Source organism: Eublepharis macularius, chromosome 1, assembly GCF_028583425.1.
Source record: "Eublepharis macularius isolate TG4126 chromosome 1, MPM_Emac_v1.0, whole genome shotgun sequence".
Classification (NCBI taxonomy): domain Eukaryota; kingdom Metazoa; phylum Chordata; class Lepidosauria; order Squamata; family Eublepharidae; genus Eublepharis; species Eublepharis macularius.
Genome location: NC_072790.1, coordinates 194,247,398 through 194,265,695, shown reverse-complemented (window position 1 = coordinate 194,265,695; position 18,298 = coordinate 194,247,398). Strand labels below are relative to the sequence as shown.

Here is an 18,298-nt window from a genome sequence, read left to right as displayed (position 1 = left end):
CATCTCCAGTTAAAAGCTCTTAGATAGCTGGGCTCTTCTGCTGGAGATGTTCGAGAATTGCTGGCAGTTAGAGTACACAGCTCTGGGATGCCTGACCCAAATAATGCAATTTGCTAGAAGGCAGCTTTATGTTTTAAACTGTTTTGCACACTCTTGGGTGTCTAATTGTCAGCTTTTATGGTGCTGGATTGTTGTTGTGTTTTGTAAGCTGCCTTAAGCAGATACTCTGGAGAGGTGGCATAGAAATTTTCTAATAAATAAAAATTCTTTTTAAAACAATGTGGCTAATTAGTGCAAATAAATAAATACATGTTCATATAAACATTTAAATGTGTTAGTCATCTGATGACTTTAGTTTTAGTGAAAAAGCCAAGCTATAAATAAATAAATTAATTAATTAATAAACAAACAGAAGGAGCTACCTTTTAGACTGGGGTCATTCAAATGTCAGCAGCGTCAGGATTACATGCAGTTGTGTGTGGGATATGTGTGTGTGTTGAAAACAGAATGCAACCACTGCTGCTGAGCAAAAGAGAGCCCATGACCTTATTGGCAGTGTAAGTTCATGGAAGTAGAGGATGCTTAGAAGTGCATAGCACAGCAATGACATAGCTGTTGTATAGCCAGAAGCGCCCTCCACTGGTATGCTTCTTGCTTCTCAGCAAGGTTTACACTGCTATGTCCACTGCCAATGTTCACTGGCTGCGTAAGGTCAGAAGGCATGCACAGATCTCAGCTCCGGCTTTTTATGGTACCCCAACACCCTCTTTTCCTTTCTCTTACTTTGCTGCCCAGTGCTTACGTATATGGCAAGCCCACTTAAGGAATTATTAAGAAATGAACAGTTATGCTGTAATAATATTTTAATACATTTGCTTATTTTCAGGACACATGAATTTGAAAAGCTTGTATTTGGGATCAGAATTAGGGCACAAAATTATCCCCCCCAATTTACAAATCATTATTGAAGATTTATTTTCACAACATACAGCTATGTTTCCAGTTTAATATTCATTGTGTTCATTTTGATAGGCATGCAATACAAGCAGAGATTCCTCTGTACCAGGATGCTGAGACAACCCACTTCCATTGTAAAATAATCCTGTTTGCGTACAGTCATGTAATCTTTCTGTTTTAAAAGAAAAAAGAACCCCAGGTCTGCATTAAATATTTACGATTTATATTCTATACTCTCCTTGCAGTGTAGGGTTATTTGGTGAAATGAACTTTTCTCAGCACAAAAAATATTTAAACACAAAAATTCCATTTGCAGTTGCCCAAATAGCATAGCAGAAACCTCTGCGGGTATTTAATCATTCAGAATAAAGGAGTTTCTTTAATTTTTAAACATGTATTTCATTTTATGTTTTATTTAAATTGTTTTAACATTTGCCTAGAAACCCCTGAAGAATTAAAACTTTTGAAACTTAGGTTAGATTAAAAATAAACACGCAGAATGCTGCATGAAGAGGAATAGGGGTGGGGGTACCACTGAGAATGAAAATAGTCCTGATAATTGCAAAGCATTACTTGCAAAAAAATTAGCAAGTTGTATAATTCCTATAAGGTAATTACAATCAGGTTTGGTAATTGATAACAATATGCATTTCTTCAATATTATGAATAATTAAAGAAGTGCAAAAGGATCTCAAAGCTAACTGGAAAATGGGATGGTAGCTGTTTTCTCTAACTGGGGATTTGAAACCACAGAGTTGAGGCAGCAGTTTCCAGATGTTAATGAGGCAGAAACTGTAGATATGGTTGGGCAAAACTGACTATAGAGCTAGAATAGTGCAGATGATGAAGACCTGTGGGAAACTGCAAGGTGTTCAAAGTAACAGCAATGCTATTTTTTGTGTGTGAAACTAACAGAGAAGACTAGGGACCAAACTATAGTAGGAGCAATGGAAAAGTCGCACAGGAGAAAAGCAATCAGATGGAGATTGCTGCTGAAACAACAAGAGGGATAGTTAATATTAAAGATGATATTTGATTTTTCCAATGTGGCCTATATTCAAATAGATAGAAATTGGTTAGCTTGCATTAGTCGTTCCACTTCCTCTCTTATAATAATATACCTCTCTTTGGTGTATTGCCCATATTTAGTGTGTTAGAAAAGTCTAATGCATTCAAACATTTTTTATTTTAAACTCCAGGGACAACCATATCAGTCTTTGTTGTTTTTAGACTGTATTTTCAATGGTATACCATTCAATGGTAATGGAACATGTTGATGGGATGGGAATGCTGGGCCATTTGGCTTCTGTATTTAGCCTCCCACACACACACACATCTACCTTTGTGCGTATATATGTTGACCAGCTGAGAGTAAGCCTTCATGCATCTGCTCAAATATGCTCTGGCTCTTGAAAGCTTGTGCCACAGCAAATGTACCACTTTAAGCTGCCACTGGACTCTTGTTTTAGATCTTTGCTGATGAGAGCCCTAGCTTGTTTCTGCTCTGATCTTTGTAGAGCTATGTTTTGGGTTGAATTTATATCGTTTTAGAGCAAATGCACAGTATTTTTTCAGTACATGATTCTACCTATTTCTCCTTTGAGTTTCTTTCATGTGTACTTTTCATTTTGAAAATACTATGTTAGGGCTAGCAACTGATTAAAGAAATTGTCTGTTGATTGTGAGTAATTGATTAATCTGCACAAATTTGCATACGAATAAAATACTGGTTTTGAAGCAAAAAACATACTTTATTTTTGAATTATACATGTATGTGTCACAGCTCGTGCCATCTTTGAAGAGGCATTCCCTCTTAGGTGTGAAATAAGGGGAAAGATTTCTAAAATCATTTCTTGCAGTTTTTGTAAGTCCTGATATTTTTCTTGCCTGAGTATTGGAAGGGAGCAATTTTGTAGCCAATAAAAAGATTTTTATTTGATTAACTATTTGTAGTCCCGTTTCTCATTTTTTGTCTCTCACCCTTTCCTATGTACATTTGCATGTGTGCATGCACACACACACACACACACACACACACACACACACACAGGCACTTATACATATACAAATAATGCTGTAGTCATCTGTTAAATATTTGAATTCCCATTTTTTTTTAAAGATTCATTTAAGAGAATCTGTGTGAAAATGTAACTGCCAGGGAATTGGGTTCTTGATTGTCTCTACAGGAACAGGTCTAGAATGGCAACAGAATATAGGATTGCTTTCAGAATCAGCAACAAGGCCTGGTTTCAGCCACAGAAGTCAAGCAGAATCTAGACAAGTCCAGAAGTCAAGGTAGCAAACCAGAAAAGACAGGCAAGAAATCGTATCTCAAGTACAGTTGGAATCTTATCAAGGAAATATAGAAAATGAGCCTGAAAGAGCATCTACTAGTAGCCTGACCTGCATTATCAAGGCAGAAATTAAACCAGGGGCTGAATAGTTTACAGAAGCAAGGTAAGAATTGCAAGTGAAGCTTTGGAGGATTAGAGTAAATTGAACAGAGAGATAGAAAGCATCTGGATCCACCAGCTGTTTTTGAATAAAGATAGGCGTTTGCACAAGGCTGTACACAAGATGACAAACACTTTGGATCAGGGCGCACAGTCTGGATTTCATCCAATTATGTAGAGAATTTCACATTACGAAATCATCAGAAATGTTTTTTATGCTCCAGCCAGGTTAGTTATAGAGTAAAAGTCTATAATGACTGTCATTTATTCACAGCTAACTGCATTCAAAGAATGAGACAAACGCCTCCTCTTGATGAACTGCAGCCTCCACCATACCAAGATGACGGTGGCTCGCCACACCTTTCATGTACACCCTCTGAAGTTGGTGACAGCAAATGTGAATTTTCTCAGTGTAGCAACAGTCCAAGATGTTCATATAAGTGTCCAAGTGAAGGAAGTACTGGCCATGAAATAGAAAGCTTCCATAATAAAGGATATGAAGAAGATGTGCCAAGTGATAGTACTGCTGTCCTTAGTCCGGAAGTAAGTAAAATAATTTTTCAGCTGTACTGAAAATCTGCAGGGTATAATGAAATAGCATTGGTCTGCTGCTTTACAGGAAGGGGCCTCAATCTCATTGAGTCTGTGAGCACTTTTGGAATTTTAAAGATAGGCAGTGAGTACCACCACAAAATGGCTGCAATGGATAGGGTTGTCAGGATCCCCCAGCAATTGGTGGGAGACTTATGTTGGGGACGGGGCGTGTCACTCTCCACGCTCCCGGAAGTGACATCAGAACATTGAAGGGGATAATCCAGCATTTTGCAAAATCTCTATGGTTTTACTTTGCCTGTTGTCACTTCTAGTTTAAAATGGAAATGATGTTGCCATGCCAGCTTGACGCTGGCACGCCAGACCTCCCCCCAATTCCTCCTGCCAGTGCACTGGCAAGCATCAAAGGGAATTGCTGGGAGGCTTCCTGTCCCTAGCTATGGAGAGCAATCAGAAAAGCCTGTCACAGGTGCTGGGGTTATCACAAATTTCAGAGATTGTAAGCCAAGCAGCCTTCTATTTGAAGTGATGTCACCACATCAAACAATTAAAACCAGGATTTTTTTATTGCTTTAGAGAAGAGAAGCTTTGCCGCAAATGGGCACAAGGAAGTCCATTAGCAGGCACCTTGGTGCTTAAAGGCATCACTTTGGGGATCACTGTGTTAAATGGGGCCTCCTCCATTGTCTCCTGTATATTCTAGCTAAGCCACAGACAAAAGGATTTTTGAAACTTCTTTTTCCCGTGTGAATCACAAAAAAGGCCAAAGCCTCCATCTGGGCTCATTTTAAAGAGCCTTTTGTGGCTCAGTACATATGGAAGAGAGCAGGTGAGGAGGGAGCAGAGAGGTCCTACACCTAGAGATGAGGAGCTGTCCTGGGGCCGAAAGGGAAGCTCCGGGGCAGAACCTCTGAATGGCCATTTCTTAGAGTGCAGAAGATGGGTTCCAATTGCAAAACTCAGTTAGAAGGCAAAATTATACTACCTATGGTGAAATGATCTCGCTCTGTATAATGCTCTCTGTGGAGTTTCATTTTAGATACCAGGCCACTCTTCTCTATCCATTTTTCCTCTTTGCCAGAACATACAATTTACAAAAAGGAAGCTTTGCAGTTAACTAGTAAAGAAACTGCAGTTATATGGCTCTTTTATACTGAAGCTCTGATGTTTCAGACAGAAGCCTTTGATTAGAATCCTTAACATTTGTAAAAAAAGATAAATACGTTTTCTTTCTATATGAATGATACAGTTTTGTTATACTTGTATGAGTCATTCTTCCTTACAGTTAATAATGTGCTTGGAGAAAATAAATATGCCACATGCAAGCACTCTTATTGTATTTCAAACACAATGAATTTGCTTATCACATAAAAAATATTACTGTGATTGGTCACCTGAATTAAATCTTAGATAGAAAATAACACAATTGTTGCATTTGGGGGGGGGGGCACAATCAATGAGAAAAGAAAAAAGAATTTAATTCTAGGCTGACTTGATGATAGGTAAATCAGTGCAGAAATATCATGTTGGGATTTTTCACCTCTGCACTGTGCATTGACTCAAAACTGATTGCTGTATGAATTAAGTCCACACAGATGTTCAAAGAAGCAGCCATCTTCTTTACTGTCTGTGAAAATGAGGTCACCATACAGTATTAGATATACATTAGAGGTTTTTCATAGACATATTTTGGATAAGTACTGTTACTTGGAAATTGTAATCTGATGTTTTTTATTGGTTAAAAAAAATCTTATACATGATTGGTGGGATTTCTAGCCCTGTACCCAGTGACTCCTTTTAGAATCTTGGGGAGGAGAAGCAGGAGTTGGGAGCTGAGCAATAGGTGGAGGTTAAGACTAAAGGGAAGGGAGTGATATCATATATGGAGTTAAAATTTAGGTTTTGATCCAGACTGATACTTCTGTGTCTGTGGAATATGATTTTCCTATCTCCTTCCTGTGAAAGCTCCAAATGCCCCCGGAAATCCTGTTCCTAAAGGAACCAGAAACATTCATCTGGATCTAACCCTTAACCAAAAAAAGCAGAATAAGGTACAGTTAATAATTTAGCATTTGTACTGAGATCTGTTTCAATTACTCTAGATGGTTGAGTAACTAGGCCAAATATATACATATATATATTAACTTTTGAATCAATTCACTTGCTTATGCTTCTAAAACATTTTAATAGTGGTATAGGTTTAGATATTTTATGTTTTTTTCTTAATAATAAATTGTTCTCTTTTAAAGAACTGGGTTTTAAAGAAGAGTACCTTGGTGTTCGTTTATGCTTACCCATTTCCCAAGAATAGGGCAGGACATAATTTGTCCTTAAACTGGAACTTCACTAAAGCTTTAGTAATACTGATAATGCATACTGAGAGGTGCAATTTAAGGATAAGAACTGAGTGGTAGCTGCAGAAACAGCAAAGAAGTAACTTGTAGCATAAAGGGTCACTGAAAATACTCCTTCTGGATCCACTCCCTGGACAAAATTGGCTGTCCTTTCACCACACTGACCCTGCTCTTGTGCTATTAAAAGCAGCCTGACACAAAAATGTCACAGGTGAATCCTTTTCCTAATGTAATGTGTGAAACAAGCTCATATACCTCTGTATAGTCATGTTGGCTGTGTTAGGTCTGTGCACACTTGCTTTGAACATTATAATTAGCAGCAGAGAGCTAGAAGCACAATTAATTTACTCCTGTATTCTATGCTTCTGTATAACAGCCCAAAGACTGGCACTTAGTTCTAGTTTTTGCAAATCTTTACTGTTCAAATCCCCATTCTGTCATGGAAATTTGCTGGGTGAACTTCATCTCAGTCTAACCTATGTCATGGGTTTGCTGTTTGAGGATAAAATGGAGGAAAGAATGTTGTAAGCTGCCTTGAGTCCCCGTTGGAGGGAGAGAGAGAGAGAGAGGTGGGTGAGCGGGTGGGCAGGCGGGCGAATAGATGGATGTTTGAATTCAGCACAGAGTTTCTCTGAGGGCCAAGCTACACATGACGAATGACACTTGAACGGCAAGTGTATTTCTCCCTGTTCACTTGCCCTCCACTCAATCCACTTGCCGTTCAAGTGTCATTCGTCATGTGTAGCTTGGCCCTTAGTGGAATCCAAGAACAGTTTTCAAGGGGGCACTTTCAGCTGCAGCAGGAGGGGGGAGGTGAGAAAGTCCTTCTGCCTACAGAAATAGGGTGTTGGATCCAAGCCATAGTGTTAATTTTTATTCAAGCACACTCCAGAATCTGAAATCATCTGTGTCCAGTTAAACTTACAGCGCAATCCTAAACAGTTATGCCCTTTGAAGTCAATTAAAGTCACTGCATAACTTGTTTAGTGTTGCATTGCTAATCCCCCAACTTCCCCTTCCATTTCCTCCAACATTATCTTACAACTACAACCTTTCATAAAAGCTACTCCAGGTCAAAGATTTTGGGTTATACTGCTCTTCACCTTTTAGCCCCATTTTCCCCTTTTCTGATTGGGCCTTTTGGCAAGCTGTAAATGCATCTTGCTTCACATGGCTGGTTGTTGTCGTCCATTGAATATTTGATTATCTTCCATTGAATATTTGATTATCTCGTGTATGAAATGAACAAACACATCAGATCACCCAGGCTAGCAGAAGCATTTTGAGACGATTTTAATACAAAAAACAAAGGTGTATGATTATATATTTTTTACCAAACTGTATCAATAGATGAATAAACAAAAGCATATATATGTAAAAACCTCTTTTTTCTGTTTCATTTAGGAGGTGTCAGCTCGAGGATCATCATCACAGCTCCCTAAATCTTTTGATCCTGAACCAGAAGCTAAATATGGCACGCTGGATGTGACTTTTGATTATGACTCGCAGGAACAGAAGCTTCTGGTAACAGTGACAGCTGCTACAGACATTCCTACTTATAACAGGACAAGTGGAAGTTCATGGCAAGTACACCTGGTTCTTCTTCCTATCAAGAAGCAAAGAGCAAAAACCAGCATCCAGCGGGGCCCATGCCCTGTCTTCACAGAGACATTCAAATTTAATCATATTGAATCTGAGATGATTGGGAATTATGCCGTACGCTTTAGACTGTACAGTGTGCACCGCATGAAAAGAGAGAGGATTCTAGGAGAAAAAATATTTTATTTAACCAAATTAAACCTTCAAGGGAAGATGTCAGTACCAGTGATACTGGAGCCAGCATACAGTATTTCTGTGAGTATTAAATCAACAACGTGTATGGAATGAGATAAAATTATTTGAAACAGAACACTTACTTATACCAGTAGTAATTAAAATTCTGGCACATTTGAAAGATTGTCAGCTGTGCAGTGGGTTGGGAGACCTTTTTTGTCACATCAGTGTTAGATTTTATGAGCAAGTTTTCTTTCAATTTTATATATTATCATCTGTTTGCTTCCTCTGTGTCATGACCCAAGTCTCCAGCAGTGACCAAAACACTGACTCAGATGCCAACATTAACTGGAATCTGATGGCACAGGTTTTAGAAGTGCCAGATACCATCTCCAGAATTGACCCAATTGCCAAGAGCTCTCTGAAACCTCTAAGGTATCATCCTACAACCTTGATCCCCTTGAAGAGCCACTGCCCTTGCCTAAGGGCCTCAACAGTCCCCAGAGCCTCCCTTGCCAGAGATGACAAAATGTCTGTCTAGAGTTAATACAGCAGTCCTGGCATGCAAGGTTCCAGGCACAGAGCTTGAAAGCTTTCAGTTCTTTAGAGAAGGACAGCAAGCTGCAGAGCAGGTGGGGATATGAGAACTCACTTGGAGTTAGGATCTAGTTGGAGCATGTAGACGGCTCCCTGGGAAGTGTCCAGTGCTTGCCTCTTGTTTTCTGCTTCAATATAATTTCTTTGGTTTCTGACTTAAGTCTAGGTATAATCCATTTCTAACCCGAAATGATGTCGTGTGTGTTATTTAGCTGGAACTCAGACTGACATAACACATAGGTGACAACAGATTATATAGAAGAGTCCAGTAGCGCCTTTAAGACTAACCAACTTTACTGTAGCATAAGCTTTCAAGAATCACAGTTCTCTTCGTCAGATGCATGGTACCTGTGTTGGTTACTCTGCTAGCTGATTCATGGTTGTAGGTGAGAAATCGTTTAAGGTTGGGGGGGCTGTCTGTAGGCAAGGAGAGGTCTTCCACCCAGAGCTTGTGAGAGTGAGGCATCATTTTCCAGGATGGGTTGTAGGTCACTGATGATATGTTGGATGGGTTTGAGCTGGGAACTGTAGGTGACAACCAGTGGTGTTCTGCTGTTAGTTCCTTTAGGTTTGTCCTGGAGCAGGCTGTTTCTGGGTACTAGTCTGGCCCTGTCGATTTGTTTCCTCGCTTCATTAGGTGGGTATGTAGCCTCAAAAATGCTTGTCGTAAATCTCTTAAATGGGAGTCCTGATCAAGAGCATTGGAGCAGATACGATTATAATAATAACATAACATTCGATTTATATACCACCCTTCAGGACAACTTAATGCCCACTCAGAGCGGTTTACAAAGTGTTATTATTACCCCACAACAATCACCCTGTGAGGTGGGTGGGGCTGAGAGAGCTCCAGAGAACTGTGACTCGCCCAAGGTCACCCAGCTGGCTTCATGTGGAGGAGCGGGGAATCAAACCCGGCTCTCCAGATTAGAGTCCCGTGCTCTTAACCACTACACCAAACTGGCTCTCACACCAAACTGATTATAACGTAAGGCTTGGCTGTAGACAATCGACTGAGTGGTATGTTTACAGTGGTAGCTGGAGGCATGTAGATACGAGTATTGGTTGGTGGGTTTCTGGTATAAGGTGGTATTTATCTGTCCATTATGTAGTTGAACAGTGGTGTCCAGGAAGTGTACGTGTTGTGTAGAGTGGTCCAAGCTCAGGTTGATAGTAGGGTGAAAATTGTTGAAGTCCTGATGAAATCTCTCAAGGGCTTCCTTCCCATGGGTCCAAGTGATGAAGATGTCATCCAAGAATCTTAAGTACAGGAGTGGTTTCAGTGGATGGGAGCTGAGGAAATGTTGCTCCATGTCCGCCATGAATATGTTGGCATATTGTGGTGCCATGTGTGTGCCCATGGCTGTACCGTTAACCTGTAGATATAAGCTGTCACCAAATTTGAAGTAACTGTGAGTGAGTACGAAGTGGTAAAGTTCAGTGGCGAGGTGTGCTGTGGTTTTGTCTGGGATAATATTCCTGATGGCTTGCAGTCCATCTGCATGTGGGATATTGGTGTACAGAGCCTCCACATCCATGGTTGCTAGGATGGTGTCATCTGGTAGGTTGTCAATGGACTGTATTTTCCTGAGAAAGTCAGTGGTGTCCCGTAAATAGCTGGGTGTGCTGGTGGCATAGGGCCTGAGGATAGAGTCCATATATCCTGAGACTCCTACTGTGATAGTGCCCATTCCTGAAACAATGGAGCGTCCTGGTTTGTGGATTTGGGGTAATAGGTAGAATGTTCCTGGTCGTGGTTCCTGGGGTGTGTCCGTATGGATATGTTCTTGTATGTTCATAGGGAGTGTCTTTAATATTTTATTGAGTTCTCTTTTGTATTGCTCCGTAGGGACAGAAGGTAGTGTTTTATAGAATGTTGTGTTGGAGAGTTGTCTCTCTGCTTCCTGTATGTAGTTATGTTTGTCCATGATGACAACTGCGCCGCCTTTGTCAGCTTCCTTGATTACGATGCCAGAATTATTTTGGAGGCTGTTTATGGCATCTCTTTCTGCACGGCTGAGATTCTGCTTTAAGTGATGTTGTTTGTCAATTATCTCAGCCTGTGTACGTCAATGGAAGCATTCAGTGTAAAAGTCCAATGAGGAGTTGCGGCCCTCAGGGGGTGTCCATATGGAATTCTTTTTTCTGGAGCTTTGTAATGATGATTGTGCATTGCTGGGTTGGAAGGGTGATTGCTGCTGTGATGGTGTCTGTTCAGTGCTTTGTTCATCGTTTTGTTCAGCGGAGTACTTCTCACCTACAACCATGAATCGGCTAGCAGAGTCACCAACATAGGTACCAGACCCTGCAACAGACCCAGATGCCAGCTCTGCCCTCATATCTACCCAGGAAATACAATTACAGGACCCAATGGTGTCAACTACACCATCTCTGGCTCTTACAGCTGCTCATCCTATATGCCTTCTTGTGCCAACAATGTCCATCTGCTCTGTACATTGGACAAACCAGCCAACCTCTGCAAAAAAGAATAAATGAACACAAATCTGACATTAAAATGGCAACATCCAAAAACCAGTGGAAGAACACTTCAATCTATCAGAACATTCTATCAAGGACTTAAAGGTCACTGTAGTTCAATAGAAACCTTTCAAAAACAGAATCCAGTGGGAAGCTGCTGAGTTGGAATTCATATGTAAATTTGACTCAGTCAGGCTTGGATTGAATAGGGACTGTGACTGGTTCTCATTATCAGAAGTAACTGATTTCATTATCAGAAGCAAACTAATCCCATTATCAGAAGCTACTGATTGCATCTACTCCCCTCTCCCCTCTCCACCTATATATCTGACCAGTTTCTTCTTACCGTCCATGCATCTGATAAAGAGAACTGCAATTCTCGAAAATTATGCTACAGTAAAGTTGGTTAGTCTTAAAGGTGCTACTGGACTCTTCTATTTTGCTACTACAAACTAACACGGCTAACTCCTCTGGATCTATGAACATATCATATGTCGTTTCTTCTGAATGGCATCTCACCTTCTTAATGGTTCAGTGGGGCTTACAAACAGAATAAAATACATTTTTGTTAGTTGTTGTAGATTTTCTGGGCTGTATGGCCGTGGTCTTGGCATTGTAATTCCTGACGTTTCACCAGCAGCTGTGACTGGCATCTTCAGAGGTGTATCAGGACTGAAAAATAGGGCATGGTTTCCAGTCCTGAAAAACACCAGACTAACAAAATACCCTACAATTTACAATAGACCTACAGATAAGATTAGCATATCAACCACCAATCCATATGCAAAAGAACTTCCTCAGGATACAGTGAAGCTTCCCCCCATTAGCATGCCACAACCTAGGAAATTCTTACAGGATGACTCAGTCCAAACCCACCTTCCCGAGTAGATATAAATTACCTGCTAACATTTTCTCCACACATTGACACAGAGATTTCTGTCTTTCGGTGCTACACCTCTGAAGATGCCAGTCACAGCTGCTGGCGAAACATCAGAAACTACAATGCCAAGACCACGGCCGTACAGCCCAGAAAATCTACAACAACTAACATTCCCCAGCTGTGAAAGCCTTCGACAATATATAGATAAATTAAAACTCCAAATAACCCCTCTTCCCCCTAACAGATACTTGAAGTCTTTACCCGATATTCCATATACTGAGACCTCAGAGATATAAACCTGATGCAGAGAAATGTTGGGAATAAAAGTGCACAGGCTACTCTTAATATGAACTGCACAGAACATGATGTAGGACACCGCCTCATGGATCTCATGGATGGTTTCCATGCAAGAAGGAATGCTGTGTACAGCTTACAGGAACAATTCAAGAGAAATGAATTCTCTTCAGTAAAGTAGAGGAACTGCATGAAATTGCAGAAATTATTCCTGATCATATGAAAGTAGATCTGGACTCACAGATAGATGAGTGGAGCAACCTTGAGAGAGATGAAATGCTTGAGGATTCCATGACAGATTAGTTTAATCATGGTACAATTTGCATCCCAGTTCCTAGTTTGTGGAATACTTAATGGAATCAGGTGAAAGATGAGGAGAGGACATCTCATGAACTATTTTATTTCTATCCCTTGCCTGCTCTGGAAATGTCTTACATTTTATTTAAAGAAAATTACAAAAAAATCTATGCAAGGTGTTCCCCAAATATGACACCCTGAAGTATAGATGTCAAGCTACCATCCTTCTTTGGGACTGTGTATACCAGGAATACAACTTGAGTTTATGCTTTGATGATGAAACAAAATCTGTAGTCCCTTTGATAAACCATACGTGAACTTCTTGAACTAGTGCTGGAGTAGGACAGAAGCTCTGGAATAATTAGGCGGACAAGCATTGTACTTGACTGCATCCCTCAACTGTGTTGATGTTCAACATCCGGATGTTGGGGTTAGTATGCTCCCACATTGGAAAGAAATAGAGTCAATCACTAAAGCAAATGAATACTTGGTTCCTGAAGAAGAAAAAGAGTAGATGAATCAGAGAGTCGCTCCAGAGGACCTGTAAAAGTGAAGGACTATAATTTGTCTTTACTTTTTGATAGTTCAGACGTGAAGAGAACTATAGTGCTGTGATGTAGGTAATTGAGAAGGCTGCTATCTTCTCTGTGGCAGAAGATGACTTCTACCATTGTTTGTACTAGAGAGACTGAGATATTGAGGGAGGAAGCATACCATAGTGTTCAGTGGGACCTATTGCTAGATAAGTGTACCTTAGGTTGCAGTTCTAGTGTTTCCTCTATACATTAAAGTGCAAACTTTTGCGTATGATATCGCAATAACCTTTACAACAAACCTGTAGAGTATCTCATTATTTTTAGGCCCATATTGCAGATAAGGATTGACGCTGAGAGAAAGGCCACCTTGTAAATTATAGATCCAGAGGAGTTAGCCATGTTAGTCTGTAGTTGCAAAATAGTAGAGTCCAGTAGCACCTTTAAGACTAACCAACTTTATTGTAGCATAAGCTTTTGAGAACCACAGCTCTCTTTGTCAGATGCTGTGGTTCTTGAAAGCTTATGCTATAATAAAGTTGATTAGTCTTAAAGGTGCTACTGGACTCGAAAGCTTATGCTACAATAAAGTTAGTCTTAAAAGTGCTACTGGACTCTTTACTAGACATGGGCACAAACAGCATTATGAACGCAAAAAACCCACGAACAGCTTGTTTGTCTGTTCGTGAACAAGCCGTTCGTGAGGCCCCATTGTAGACGAACAAGTGGTTGTCGCAAACCTGGTTCGCTGCATTCGTCCACTGTTCGTGAAGCCAGACAGTCAGGCATCTTCAATCAATTCCCTTGGCAACGGAGGCAGGGACTGCCTGATCTCTGTCTGCACTCCTTCTGTTGCCCTAGAAACCCCAATCTAAGCCCAACTTAGCTTGATGGGCAGGTCTTCCTTCCAAGCGTGGAGCTCCAATTTGGGTACAATTGGTTACATGGGATCAGAGACGGGGGGGGGGAGGAGGGGGGAGGGGTGGTGTTCTGTAGCTATGGGCACTCCAATCTAATCCCTGCAAACCCTGTTAGGCAGTTCTGACTGCCAACCACAGACCTACTTTTCTCTATGAGACCTCTGGTTATAAAAGGGCACTGTGCTCCCACTTCTGGCTTTCAGTTTCAGCAGGCAGTGGAGTGGGACAGAGCTCTTACTAGCCTTTTGGGAGAGAGACAGGGAGAGTGCATTGGAGCTGGGATTTTTTCTGTGTGTGGTGTGAGTGGGATAGGGATCTATCCCTTCTGGTTCCAGGGCTACTGCCAGGCCCTGGGGCCAAGCTCAGTGGGCACGTCAGCTGAGCGCTCCAAACTGTTTATTATTATTATTATCAGTGCCTGATCTGGTCAGGTTTCTGGGAGTGCTGGCCTAGGGCTCTACCCCCTCCCTCTGGTTCCAGGGCTGCTGCCAAGCCATGGGGCCAAGCTCAGTGGGCACCTTGGCTGAGGGCTCACCCTGATTATTATTATTATTATCAGTGCCTGATCTGGTCAGGTTTCTGGGAGAGCTGGGCTAGGGCTCCAGCCCCTTCTCTCTGGTTCCAGGCCTGCTGCCAGGCCGTGGTGCCAAGCTCAGTGGGCACCTTGGCTGAGGGCTCACTCTGACTGTTAGTGCCTGATCTGGTCAGGTCTCTCGGAGTGCTGGGCTATGGCTCTACCCCCTCTCTCTGGTTCTAGGGCTGCTGCCAGGACCTGGGGCCAAGCTCAGTGGGCACCTTGGCTGAGGGCTCACAGTGTTCTCTCCTTTTCTCTCCTCCTTAATTCTTGTTTGCTGGCACAATGAGGCTTCAGCCGGGGGCCAAGGGTAGTCATGGGGCAAAGTGCAAAGATTGTCCCGGTTGCCCCACAGGAAGCAGTACTGGGCAGGGCTCTGGGTCAGCAGAGACTCCTGCTCCCCAAAAATCACCTGTGGGAGCTGTGGAGGAGGCCAAAGAGGAACTCTTTAAACTGATTGAGGAGGAGGAGGGTGAGGGATCCATGGAGGAATGGTTGGGGTTTGACAAAACGTCTATCCCGTCCCCATCCCATACTCCCGGTGCTGTCACTTTCTGCAGTCCACCCCTCACTCTGTCTTCCGTTGCCAGCTCCGCGGCTCAGCCAGTAACCCTTTGTCCTCTTTCCCCTGGAACAGTTAGTGGGCCACAATTCAAACTCTATGTATGGAGGCGCTTTCGAACCCTTCCGAATGACCCCCGTGTGGTGTGGTGCCATGTCTGTGATATCCTGGTATGCAGGGGCAATGACCTGAAGCACCTGTCATCAATGGTCCTGACTAGGCACCTGAAGATGCGGCACCCGAGCCTGTGGTCTCCATCCTTGGCCAGTGAAACATCTGACGCAGGGACACAGAGGGCTACCAGCTCCTCTGAGCCGGGATCAGTGGGAGTGTCACCGGAATCAACCCCAAACAAGAAATCTTGCCCCGAGGGTGCTGCTGGTGGGAGTGGAATGGTCAGGCAGGCTGCCCTTGGGGAAGTTGTTCCATCGGGGTCGGGTATAGTGCCGTTGAAAAGGGTGAGGTCAAGGACTCAGGAGGCAAGCATATGTGTGGTGGCAGAGACAATTGCCCTGCAAGGATTCCCCCTATCCGTCGTGGAGGGCGTGGGCTTCCAAAGGCTGCTTCAGCACTTTGCCCCATGGTTCTCCATGCTGTCACAGCGCACTGTTGGGCGTCGAGTCCTGCCTGCCCTCTACCAGTCTGTGCGAGACATGGTGCTCAGGGAGCTGTCGGCTGCCAAAGGCCATACAGTACACTTCACGGCCAACCTCTGCAGCAGCTGCCATCACAGCTACCTTGCCATCACCGCTCACTAGTGGCAACTAGAGAACCTCTGCCACCCCAGGCCAAGAACTGGCACCTGGAAAAAGGTGCCGTGCTTGATACTGGGCTACAGGGCAGTTCTTCTCCACACCCGGGGGATGGAACGAGGTCCATAATGGGAAGAACATCGCAACCACCATAAAGGTGGCACTGAGGGAGTGGATGGAAGGGGCGGAAGGGTTTGTCCGTGACTTCATGGTGACAGACGTGAGAAGCAACATGTTGGCAGCCCTGAAAGAAGCATCCCTCCCAGGCCTGGTGTCCATGGGGCACAAGCTGCACCTGGTGAGGAGGGACATGCTCGTGCTGGGGAGCAAGCCAAGGGACAGCTGGGATGAGGGAACATTGTGGACACGCAATCTTCTGGACAGCTGCCGCTGCATCGCTTCCCACTTCTCCCACAGCATCATCTCTTCCTGCGAGCTGTTCCAGAAGCAGGGGGAGGGGGGACCCCAAGCACCAACTCTTTCAGGACCTGCCCACCTACTGGAACTCCACCTACGACATGATATGAGGGAACCGGGCAGGGGCGAGAGATGGGCGACAGAGAAGGAGGGGGAGGGAGAGGGGGGAGTTGGGAAGAGAGCCACGCCAGGAGACACCCACCCAAACGGCCCCACTTGATCTCTGGGCCTCGTCGGTGGGCTGTGTGGTTGGCCGCAGCACGGTGGGCACTTCTCTCACAGTGGAGGTCTCGGCGGGGGCTATGGTACGAGAGTATCTCGCGGAGTACCTCCAACTTTTCCCAATGACCTCTCCTGCCCTGTCCATCCCATCCTTTCTATGAAGGCAGGAGGGTGGGTGATGACTGCTTCCGCCGCTGACAAGATCAGCAGGTTTCAAAGATGAAGGCTCACAAATGTTTGGGTGTTTCCCAGTCCTGCTCCACAAGATGGCCAGGAAGTAGAAACCCTCTGTTGTTCTCTCCCTGACAAGTTCTCTGTCCCTCTTTGAACCTTGCCCTCTCTGGAACCGCTCCGACCCCTCCCAATGACCTCTCCTGTCCTGCCCATCCCATCCTTTCCGCAAAGGCAGGAAGGTGGGTGATGTTAGCTGCCACTGCTGAGTACCTCAGTGGGATCCTCGGAGGAGGCCTCGCAGCAACTGTTGGTATCTTCCCAGTTCCCCTTCCCTCTTTTGACCTCTCCCTCTCTGGAACACTCCGACCCCTCCAAACGACATCTCCTCTCCCTTCCATCCCTTCCACGAAAGCAGGAAGGTGGGTGATGTTAGCCATCAGTGGCCAGACCACCCCACTCCCTAGAGGGAAGGCGGCTCACTGCCGCCTCCCCGAGCCGTCCAGGCGTGGCAGCCGCACTCATCCCCCACAGCCCTGTCTGCGCAGGAAAGTGCAGCGCAGTACTCTGAAGCCTGGTGGGCAGGCACGTGGGGGGTGCCGCTGGCGAGTGGCCAGACCACCCCACCTAGAGGGGGCAGCTCAACGCTGTCTCCCGAGCCCACCAGGCCCAGCGGCTGCACTCATCACACACGCCCCTGTCTGTGCAGGAAAGTGCAATGCAGTACTCTGAGGCCTGGCGGGCAGGCACATGGGGGGTTCCACCGGTGAGCGGCGAGACTCCCCACCCCCTAGAGGGGAGGTGGGCCACCAACACCTCCCCCAGCCCACCAGGCCCAGCAACCGCACTCACCAACCACGTCCCTGTCTGCACAGGAAAGTGCAGTGCAGTACTCTGAGGCCTGGTGGACGGGCACATGGGGGGTGCTGCCGGCAAGCAGCCAGCTCCCCACCCCTTAGAGAGGAGGCAGCCCGCCACCACCTCTCTCAGCCCACCAGGCCTGGCAGCCACTGACATCACCCAATATCATGCCTTGGCAGAAAGTAGCCTCAGGGAGACCTGGTGGGCGAGCACATGGGGGGTGCCACTAGCGAGCGGCCAGACTCCTCACCCCCTAGAGGCGAGGTGGCCCACCAATGCTTCCCCCAGCCCACCATGCCTGGCGGCCACCAACATCAACCACCACCATACCTTGGTGGAAAGTAGCCTCAGGGAGGCATAGCGGGCAGGCATAAGGGGGTGCCACCGGTGAATGGCCAGACCCTCCACCCCCTAGAGGGGAGGCAGCCCACCAATGCCTCCCCCAGTCCGCCAGGCCCTGCAGCCACTGACATCACCCACCAACTTCCAGCCTTTGTGGAAAGTAGCCTCAGGAAGGCCTGGCGGGCAGGCACATGGGAGGTACTGCTGGAGAGTGGCTAGACCCCCCCTGCCCCCTAGAGGGTAGGTGGCCCGACACCCACCGTCATACCTTGGTAGCCGTCATACCTTGGCAGAAAGTAGCCTCTGGGA

General features: G+C 44.7%; 1 protein-coding gene across 1 annotated transcript in view; it reads left to right on the top strand.

The window, feature by feature from the left end:
• Positions 1-18,298, top strand: part of SYT14 (synaptotagmin 14) — a 102,976-nt gene that overhangs the window by 62,646 nt on the left and 22,032 nt on the right. Inside the window, exons 4-5 of the mRNA XM_054988502.1 lie at positions 3,685-3,953; positions 7,721-8,170. Of these exons, the coding sequence (XP_054844477.1) occupies positions 3,685-3,953; positions 7,721-8,170 (719 nt within the window). The remainder of the gene's footprint in view (positions 1-3,684; positions 3,954-7,720; positions 8,171-18,298) is intronic.